Source organism: Austrofundulus limnaeus, unplaced genomic scaffold (assembly GCF_001266775.1).
Source record: "Austrofundulus limnaeus strain Quisiro unplaced genomic scaffold, Austrofundulus_limnaeus-1.0 Scaffold157, whole genome shotgun sequence".
NCBI lineage: Eukaryota > Metazoa > Chordata > Actinopteri > Cyprinodontiformes > Rivulidae > Austrofundulus > Austrofundulus limnaeus.
In genome coordinates, this window is record NW_013952559.1 from 126,392 (window position 1) to 137,111 (window position 10,720).

The window sequence follows — 10,720 nt, forward strand, 5'->3', positions numbered from 1 at the left end:
AGCTTTACAGATATAAATTACAATGGCAGCTCTAGGACAAAGTATGCAGGAGGAGAAGAATGGCAAAGTTGAGATTACTTGGATGGGAAACGAATCACAATAGTGTGCATTGCATTGGCAATGCACACTGACAAGGTTAATGTTTTAGTTTCTGTGGACTCACCAACGCCTCCAAAAGGCAGCGAGCTGACAGAAAAGTGAACGAGACAGTCGTTGGCCAAGAATCCTCCACTGGAAGTCTGGTCTCTTAATCTGTTGATCACCTTAGGAGGACAAAAGTCAAAAACGAATCTCAGAGTCGGTCTTGATCTGTTGCCTCTGCGTGTGCAGTCAGCTCATACCTTATCATCTGATGAGAAAACGTACAGAGCCAGAGGTTTCTCTCCTTTGTTTATAAACTTGATGGCTTCGTCCAGACCACTGATGGGCACGATGGGAAGCAGAGGTCCAAAAATCTCCTCCTGCATCACCTTTGCCTCTGGCTTCACGTCCCGCAGAACTGTGGGAGCTGAACACAAATAAATAAATAAATAAAAACTCCTGATGAGACGATTCTGTTTTCATCTTATGATGTCAGTTGATCATCAGCAGCTATCTTACCAATGTAGCAGTTTGACTCATCGTTTTCTCCTCCAACAGTGACTGCGCTGTCCTCCAACAAGCCCATGATCCGTTTAAAATGGCGCTGGTTGATGATGCGTCCATAGTCGGGACACGTCTTTGGGTTGTCTGTGTAAAAGTCCTGCACAAACCATTTCAAGCACATGAAATCAAACACTTCCTGACACCAGAGATTTCCATWTTTACTCATTTGTTTGCRTCTAAAGACGAATCCTTTCAGTCGAGTAAATATATCAGGACTCGGAGCTGAGTTTTCAGTACCTTAATGGACTTCTTGACCTCCTCGATGACCCGGTCTTGAATGCTRGGCTCACAGAGGACGTAGTCTGGGGCGATGCAGGTCTGACCACAGTTTGTGAATTTTCCCCAGGCGACACGTCTGAGTAGCAGCGTAAAAAAGAACAGAATTCAACGCTGTGGATCCAGACAACTAGAAAAGAATAAAGAACTAAAATAAAAAGGAAGCAGTACCCCCCGTGGTTCTAACCTGCAGGCTATGCTTAAGTCGCAGTTCTTGTCGATGTAGCAGGGGCTCTTGCCGCCCAGCTCCAGGGTGACGGGGGTCAGGTGTTTGGCAGCGGCCTCCATGATCAGTTTGCCCACCGTGCTGTTGCCCGTGTAGAAAATGTGATCAAATCTCTGACGCAGCAGCTCCTGAGTCTCTGGGACTCCTCCGCACACGACAGGATAAAGTTCCTGAAACAATCGACAATTCACACAGTTAGGCTGGAATAAAAGTTCAACCAAAATATTCAAATTCAACAACCTGCTGACAGTTAAGACATCTTACAAGCCATTGTAGACACAAATACCTGTTAGGAGCCTTTATAAGCTAAACTGACAGACAGCTGAGAGTAAAAAAGCTTACTTTGGCAGAAAAACAAAAAAAAAGAAGTTGCAAAATAGCCAAAGCAGCTGAAAATAGCAGAAAAGCAGCTAAAATATTAGCTGGAAAAAAATGAAAAAAGCTCAGATGCAGACAGAGAGCATTTTTGCTACATTATGCTATAAGAAGCTGAAATTATCACAAAAATGTGACTTAGGATGAAAAAAGCTAAAATTAGCTGAAGATAGAAGGCAGGAAACAGATTAAATTAACCTAAACCAGTTAAAACGATGCACAAATTAGCAGAAAGCAGCTGAAAGAAGCCTTAAAAGTTTAAATGAACAGAAGAATAGCTGAAAGGAACAGAAAGATAGCTGACAGCTGAAATAAAATTAGCTCAAAAAAAGCAGAACCAGAATAAAATGTGTAAAGATTTATAAAATAGCAGAAAAAGCTAAATAAATGAAAAAGTAAAAGTTGCTGAAACACCAAACGTCACAGCACCCACGGCCTTAATGAGCTGAATGTACTGATTTATGAACAGCTGAAAAAAAGRCAGAAATAGTGGAACTCCATGGCTGGACTGCTCACCTCTTTAGACTCAGGCACAGGTTAACTTTTTATTTCTATTTATGGATTTAGTTAAAAACGATAAAACGACGCCAGATTAGTGACCATTAGTGCGTCAGCTTCTTGTTGTTCTTACTTTGTCGATATAAACCGGCAGCAGCTCCTCCATCACCTTTGCGGTGTGAACACAGACTTCTGAAGGCTTCACCACGGCTGCGTTACCTGGACAGGTGAACGAGARCACGTTCAGTAAAACACCAAAAAGCAAATTTTACACCAACACTTTGGTTTGAATAATCTTTGAAGTCGTTTGACTGAGTTTATTTCTAGTTTAACGTGAAACTTACTGGTTAAAGAAGATAATAATTAAATAAAGCATGAAGATTTGAGACGTCGGATAAGAAAAAGTCACAAACTTTGGCTGAAACTAAACGATTTCATGTCCAAAGTTTTCAGCTTTTTGACATTATTATTAAACTAACAGGTCAGATAATCTGTTTAAATCATCTCATGGGATTAAAATGTTCTGTTCACCTGTCTCTAATGGAAGCCTCAGTTTCTTGACTAATAAAGTTTTTTTAAATATAATTAGTTTGTTTCATTTGAACTTATAGCTTGATACATAAAGGATTTCTTGATGCATTTATAGGATTACAGACATTTGTTCTTAACAGTAGTTTAAAGAGAGAAAATCACAGCTAATAAATGACACCAAAAACCACAAGGACATGTCCAAATATTTAACCTGATTGAGTTTTATCAGTTTCAAACAACCAAACACGAGGGCTTGTCGCTGACTTTTGGCCTCGACTTTTCTTTTACGTCGTGTTTTATCCCAGAGTTTATCAGAGACTTCTGGCCCACTGAGCTGACTCCAGCATTTAGGGTCCGATAGGCGCAGAGAACAAAGTCCAACAAGTGCAAACACTTGCTTCAGGGCCTGCAGGCCTCATTCCTCTGGCTCTCTGCGCGGGATCGAACCAACGTGATTACATAAGAGCAGCGCGATTGTGTAATTAAACTATCTGTTGGGTGGAATGTGTTTGGGATACTGCGAGTGTAACAGAGGTGAGACGACTGCAGGACTCGAAGAAATCAGAGCTGAGAGCTTTAAAGCCACTCGCTACTCTGCAGCTGAACGATTCAAAACAAATGTTAATAAACGGGTGTTCACATGCGTCATGTTACAGAGCAGCACTGTTATTGTGTGGTTTTCCTTTAAAACTCTGCTCCTCTGGGTGAAGCACAGAGGCATGACCTTTGACCCACTCGTGTCATTATGGGAGAGCGTGTGGCGATGATGGACAAAAAGAGGAACTGGAGCTGTTCTGATCACGAGATAAAAGAAACGGCTAGAAAAACGGCCATCAGAAGTCGTACAGATGAAGGGCTGAACTTTATTTTGAAGGGGTGACATGTGACGCACTTAACTCACGTGACACACAGACACTGCCTGGCCAAAAAAAAAAAGTGTTCACCTGGATTTAATAAGGTCTATGATGTGTTGCTGCAGGTGGTCAGGTCTAGGTTCAGCAGCAGTTTGTGTTCAAAGAACGAGGGCTGCAACAACGAATCGATAAAATCGATAAAAATCGATTATTAAAAGCGTTGGCAACGAGTTTCATTATTGATTCGTTGTGTCGCACGGTTTACGCGTCCCTCGCCGTGTCGCGGAGCCGTTTACGTCACCCGCAGTGCGTTGTCAATGCTGGCTGACCTGAATAAAGTTTAGAAAGAAAAAAAAACCTACCTGTAAAGATCCGCCCTCTCTGAGACTCTCGAGGGAAAAGCAGAGACTTTGAACTTTAAACCAGTTTTTAAATTGTGTTAGGCCAAGTAGATCCGAAGATATGATAAAAAATACATGACACGTTTCATTTTTTTACAAAGACGGTCTGATTTGATGCGCGCCGCGTCGGGAGGAGGAAACACGTCCTGTGACGAAAAGAATAAAAAAGTACCTCAGTCGATCTCAGTCCACCATTTCTTTCCTCCTTTCGGACCAGAAACATAAAACCCTCGTCTTTTTTTCTGATCGAGACTCAACGTTATTTGATAAACAGCAAAAAGGTTCAGGGTGAAGGAAAAAGTAAATAAATAAAAAAGACGCAGCAGAACTCCTGGTCTGACTCACAGGGGAGGGATGGGGGGCTGCTTCAGTCAGACAGAACCAGAAGGAATTAAAACGTAAACAATTAGAGAAAAATCATAAATTCTAAATGCAAATAAATTCTAATAATAATAATAATAAATTAATAATAGTTTTACATCTAAAAATCCCATTTTATTCGTTTTATCTGTTTTCCTCATTCAGCAACCGATTAAATTTCTGTTTTGTTATGTTTTATAGCTATAACCAAGTTTATTAATGCATGAGAAATCCATATTTTTGGGTTTATTTTTTCCAGTCAGTGTTTAATATAGCTGGCAAAATCAATTGTGAAAATATTTATGACGTGCTTCTTTTTTATTTAGCATATTATTTAAAAAAATCCTTCATTTTATGAAAAGACCCTCTTGATTCAATAGAAAACTCTGGTTTTTAATAAAATGGCTGCTTATTAATTAACTGTTAGTCAATCTATAAGATAAATCAACTTCAGATTAATTTATTAATCGATAACTTGCATCCCTAATTTATACAGGAATTAAATTAATTTATACTCATATTTATGTAATTAAGGGCTTTAATGATTTGACTAATCGATTAGTCAAAAAAAATAATCGACAGATTAATCGATTATTAAAATAATCCTTAGTTGCAGCCCTACTCTACCATCATCAATGCAAGAGCATGGTGAGAAATTAATGCAACAATGGATGTAAATAAATCTGCTGACATTGCAGAAGCTAATAGAAACAATGCCACAGAGAATGTGTCGTAATCAAAGCTAAAATATTAGTGTGTGACCTACTTTTTGGTGGTGACTGTTTTTTGGCCATGCAGTGTAAAATGAAAAGAACTGTTTCAACCCATGGGAGGTTTATGGCAGGGCTATTCAACTGGCAGCCTGCAGGTGGGATGTGGCTCACAGGAGACCAAAGTCCAGCCCACCAATTGGTTCATTCTTGGCTTGAAGCTGACAATAAACATTTCTATGAACACCTAAGACARTTAAAGCTACAAACATTTAAAGACAAAACTAAGGAAAAATAACTTTGGTTTATTTGCATTAAAGRCACAGTGTGTAGGATTTTGTTAATTCTTTTAGCCGAAATTGAGATCATCACTAATGACAATAATAAAAAACATGTCTAATCATTGCAGACAAAGACCTCGTTTTATTATTTTTACCTTATAAAAAGCTGTTTATATCTCCATGGTCGCGGGTCGCCACTACAGGCAGCCGCCATCTTGTCTACGAAGGCTCATGAAGGACAAACTGCGGTGGTGGCGTCAAAAACGGTTTTAGTTGTAATACTATAAATGTAACAATATTTGTTGTCTGTCATTGTAGCTGGGATAATTTTACTTATTAAAGCTCATAATCTTACCACTTGAAACATCACTAGCCCTGAAGCTGCTGGTAGACATCGCGGTTGGAATTATCAAAGGTTTTTGACACCTGAGAGACACCGTAGCAACTCCTTTGTGTTTGGAAGCGGGACGGTGGGGGTGGGGGGAGGACCAGGGAGGATGATTCAACCACTCAACCACTAGATGTCGCTGAAAACAACAAATCCTACACACTGTTTTTTATTTTGTTTTAATTGCAAGTTGCGTTAGCTCAGTTAAAGTCGCTCCAAATGCTCCACTATCTCCTCTCCCCACACCTGTGACAACTTCAGGTTCGTTAAAAAAAAACTAAATTTCATGAATGAAGCTCTGGAGAATGAACAAAAGGGCATAAATCTGATATGAACTTGAACCTTGTTGCGTTCCCCACCCCCACCACACACACACACAGATACAGTACCGGCTGCGATGGCTCCGATGAGCGGCTGGACGGTGACGGCCCAGGGGTAATTCCACGCCCCGATGATCAGCACCACCCCCAGCGGCTCCGGCCAGACGTAGACGGTGTCCGAGAGGGTCATCAGGTTCTTTTCCACGGGCCGGGGGGCCGCCCATTCTTTCAGCTTCTTGATGGTCAGGGCAATCTCTCCTTCCAGACCCAGAGTCTCAAACATCTGCATTCCCACTTCGCTCTGCGTGACGACAAAAGTGTTCCTGTTAGTTTGTGCTAAATATTAAATATTACAGTTAAGTATTTCGGAATGGAACGCAGCCCTTGCTGTTGGCGCTTGGCTCTTTTAAGAACATCATCGTGTAACAGACAGGATGATAACATCATAACAAGAGCTGAAGCACCAACAGAAAACTATTAAAATGTTTAAAATTGTTAGTTTTTTTAAGGATGTGTTTTTATACACAGATTAAAAATTATTCATTTTATGGCTGGAATAAATCAAGAAACTTTTCTTGCTTTTTTGGATCTTCAGTCTTATTGAGTTTAATTTAAAGGGTAAAATAAGTATAAAACTGAAAAATAAGGTAAAACTTTGAATATTTAAAGAGGATAAATTTAGCTTTGACTAGGGCTGTGTATTGGCAAGGATTTGGCGATACGATACATATCAAGGCAGAGGGGTCACGATACGATATATCCTGATATATTTCGATACTGTAAACAAGGCGATATATTGCGATTTTTTTTGTCCAAAAATTCTATTAAATAAAAACCTCTTACTGGGAAAAAAACGAAAAACCAAAATTCATTAACTCAGAAAATTCTAATATTACATAGACATACTTTTGATACATTTAGCTGTGTTCTGCTTTGTATGTGTTGTATTTTATTTGTTTCATATTTCATCCATGTTTTCAATTATTAGACTAAATTTGCCAATAAATAGTTAGAAAATATATTTTTTGCAGCTTTTAGTTTTTAATATTAATTTACAATATGGTCACCAAACACTTAACAACAGCCTTTATGTTGTCATAAAGTTCAGTAAACAGAAGATATGAAGCTGCTGCACACAGGGTTTCTGGGATCAGCTGACCTGCATCCAGAACATGATTTGTATAACTGTGGGTCGAACAGCAGGGCAGGTCCTRAAGAAAACCAGTTGAGAAATTGAAAAGCTAAACAAGTTAAACCGTTTTTGAAGCGAACACAGCAGGATAAAGTATACGGACTTTGATGCGATGAGCCGGACATTGAGAGCAACAGACAGAGTTTTATGTCACGGGGGGAGTGCCGAGCTCGCTCGAGATGATAGACGCATGCGCTATGCGTAACGTGAAAGATGACGACAGTTGGAAAAAAGAGCGCACAAAAAACTTAATTTGTCTTAAAATACAGACATTCTGACAAATAAGTAACTGTTTGTAACCTTACCTCAGCTTAGAAGGCAGAGGGTGTCGGTCTTTTCTGCTCAGATTCAGCTATCGGAGCATGAAGCTAATGTTTACTGACAATGCTAATGCTCTCTTACTCTCTGGCGCTCAAGCTGTGGAGGAGCCAAATGGCTGGCTCACTGCTGCCTATTAGTGGTCAGAGGCTGAACTACAACATAAAAATGAACGGCTGGCAGGAAAGTTTACATTTTAAACCTTAATAAAAAATCAATACAGGGCTTTAGAATATCGATACAGTATCGGGAAATGAAATATCGCGATATTTCAGTGTATCGATATTTTCTTACACCCCTAGTTTTGACTGGGAGAGCAATGATTCTCAGTGTAACAACTCACCCTTTTCAGATCTTTGTTGATAGCATCTGAAATCTCTTTCTGCCTCTCTGAGAATAGGCGCTGCARGTTCTGTAGCTGGTGGATCCGGTACTCGAGAGGTTTGGACCTGCCTGTTTCAAAGGCTTTCCTGGCTCGGGCCACTGCCTGCTGCTCTCGAGACATCCTGCAAAACAAAATAAAAGTCTCAAAATCTGGAAACACACAAGAGCCGGAAAGTCTGGGCTTTTTATGTTTCAAGTAATGGGACACTAGTCTCTACATTTCTGCTGAAATCATTCAAATGATGTAAAGTTGGTACACTTTAGCAGCCAGAAAAAACAAATGAAAAAAAAAAAACAAACTCCAAGGCTGTTTTGAATTGTCTGTGTGAACAATCAGGATTAAAAAAAAAAGATAAGTCAAAGAGCTCAGTGAAGTGTGTAATCTGAAAGGTCACACAGGGACACAGAGAGACTTGTCCACAGCTGAAAGCCTCCCTGTGTTCCAACAGAACAACGTTAAACAAGTGAGTTTGCACAAGACTGAAAAAATAAGGCAGTGTTTTTACAATTAAACTGCCTGACGGATGGAAACATAAAAAATAAATCTAGATAAAACTGCACATTTAGCCCAAAAAAATGTAACACAACTTAGTTTTGTAGTTGGAGACAGTTCTGTTGTAATTTACTGCCAGACAAATGGGTGTGACTAAATACAACCCTTGATCCACCTAAGACTGGATTAAAAATAATTAAGTTTATGTTTCGAACGTTTCAAAATATGTAGCAAAACAGGACAAGAATTTTAAATTTAGTTTCTGTTATTTTTATAAAAATCTGTTATTTATAGAGGAGTGAGCTCAAACTGATGTGCAGATCTGAAGAGGGGCACAATAAATACTGAGACCTTTTCAGACAATTTATCACTCAGAGTTCTGTAATAAATCATTTATTATACTCGAGTAAGTATGTTGTTATACATAATATTCAATTAAATTCTCTTTATTGATTTATGTGATAATTAAACAATATTTTATGTCATGTATGCATGGATACCATTCCTCAGGCTTGATTTTTTTTACATAATAACTGCAGTATTCTCCACTGTATCAAGCTATGCTTGAAATTATCACTAAAATATCTAACATTTCACTGTCATGCAGTGCAGTATCTTAAAGKTTTTTACCTAAAGTAGTTAAGATATATTTACTTTGGAGAACAATAGAGTTTCAGCTGGTAGAAAATATTAGAAAAGTTGAACACATCTTTAATCTCTTGTGAACATTACTTTCACTAATGTGCTCTGCTGCAGTGTGATCCATATCAGTTCTTTGTTTATGGAAGCAGAGAGCAGAAATATGAACCCTACACACATTTAAAGGCGCAGAATTCAACTTCCGGTTCACGTTTCTCCCTATAACGGAGCTTTATTTATTTAACTTGTACAGGTTAACCATCTTTTTAATTCCACACATATCGATCATTAAATAATTTAAAGTCATTCTGGAATAATTTAAAGTTTGTTTCTTTCAGCTAACAGGGTTTATTTTGCATCTGCAACCGGAACCATTGAAACAAAGCGGAACTGCGGATAAATTAGACATGACAGACACGATTGTTTAACTCCTACCTCAGTTTTAGATAAACAATAAAGGTCTTTCTTCGTCTGGATGGTGAAGCAGGCAGCGGAGGAGCGGAGCAATGACAGCTGCTCGACCAGACGTAGACCCCCCTCCCGCGGTTAGGGTCCACCCCCCTGGGCAGGCAGGGAGGGGGAAGGACCGTGTAGTAGGCCTACATATCTATAGGGAAGGCCCTTTAGGGACGGGTTTTACCTTTCTTTGAAGCAACACCAGCATACAAAGTGCCTTTAAATTTATAATGAAYGACTTAATGTTCAATTAAAAAGCTCTCAAACGATTTCCAAGTATTTTGCCCCTTGCTAATGGCCACGTAGCGGTCCTGATGTTTAGCCGGTGAAGCGCCATCTACAGGTCAAAGCTAATTTTGACTGGCGACTGGGGTTGCCAGATAGGAAACAATAGACATTCGTGTATTTCTAAAAAATATATATATTTTGACTCAAACTCTTGAATTTTCTGAATGAAGGTGCAATTTCCCGACCACAGGGGATGAGGAGCACGTAAAAAATATGAGGTGTTGTGTTAGGTCGAGTGACTTTATATTTGGATATTTGGGCATTATATTTAGATGACATTTTATTTGGATAATCACGTGGATAAAAATAAATTTGTTTTGTTAAATGGAAATGCCAAAACTGCTGCATGTGTGTTTTATAAGCTATTCATTGTGTATCATGAACTTTAAAATGAGGGTATACGTGAGACGATTGTTACATATCTGGCAACCCTGTCGGCGCTCTTTCTTCTTTGTTTTCTTACCAGCCGGAGCTCAACACCGATGTTGTGCCAAAAAAAGTGACCAGCCTCGGATGGAGCGCCCAGTCTTTTGCTGCTTTATCAAACCATAACCGTAAAACATGTATTTTTAAAGGTATAGTAAAAGTAGCTATGTTTTAAAATTTAAAGCTGTTTTGAAGAACTAACTGTGTTTTTGTTTTTTGGTTAGTGTTGTGAATTTGAAAGAGTCTGGAACTTGGCTTTATTGTCATTAATATTCTTTGAAGAAATGCACAGCACCTGCTGTCTGTCATGCCATTGTTTACAAAGTTGGATTACACCTTTATAGACAACCTTTATACAGCACCTTCTGGCCAAAGGCAAAGTTATTAACAAAATACAGTAGGATAAAAATCATATCAAAAGAAGTTAAAAGATCAAAAGTTATAATAAAGTAAAACTAAATTAAGAGTGAGCAATAGCAGATAATAATAATAAGATATGGCTGCTCACTGCTCCACATGTGCTCAGTGCTCACGTGTAAAAATCAGAGAATGCTTAAATTTCCCCAAGGGGATCAATAAAGTATCTATCTATCTATCTATCTATCTATCTATCTATCTATCTATCTATCTATCTATCTATCTATCTATCTATCTATCTA

General features: G+C 38.8%; 1 protein-coding gene across 1 annotated transcript in view; it reads right to left on the minus strand.

Moving 5' to 3' along the window:
• aldh3a2b (aldehyde dehydrogenase 3 family, member A2b) overlaps nucleotides 1-9,649 on the minus strand; it is a gene marked incomplete at its 3' end in the record, with an annotated part of 12,459 nt that extends 2,810 nt beyond the window's left edge. Inside the window, 9 exon segments of the mRNA XM_014016873.1 lie at nucleotides 164-263; nucleotides 342-508; nucleotides 601-742; nucleotides 883-1,000; nucleotides 1,109-1,317; nucleotides 2,154-2,239; nucleotides 5,935-6,166; nucleotides 7,719-7,881; nucleotides 9,327-9,649. Coding sequence (XP_013872327.1) covers nucleotides 164-263; nucleotides 342-508; nucleotides 601-742; nucleotides 883-1,000; nucleotides 1,109-1,317; nucleotides 2,154-2,239; nucleotides 5,935-6,166; nucleotides 7,719-7,880 — 1,216 coding nt within the window.
• Nucleotides 9,650-10,720: the final 1,071 nt, after the last annotated feature.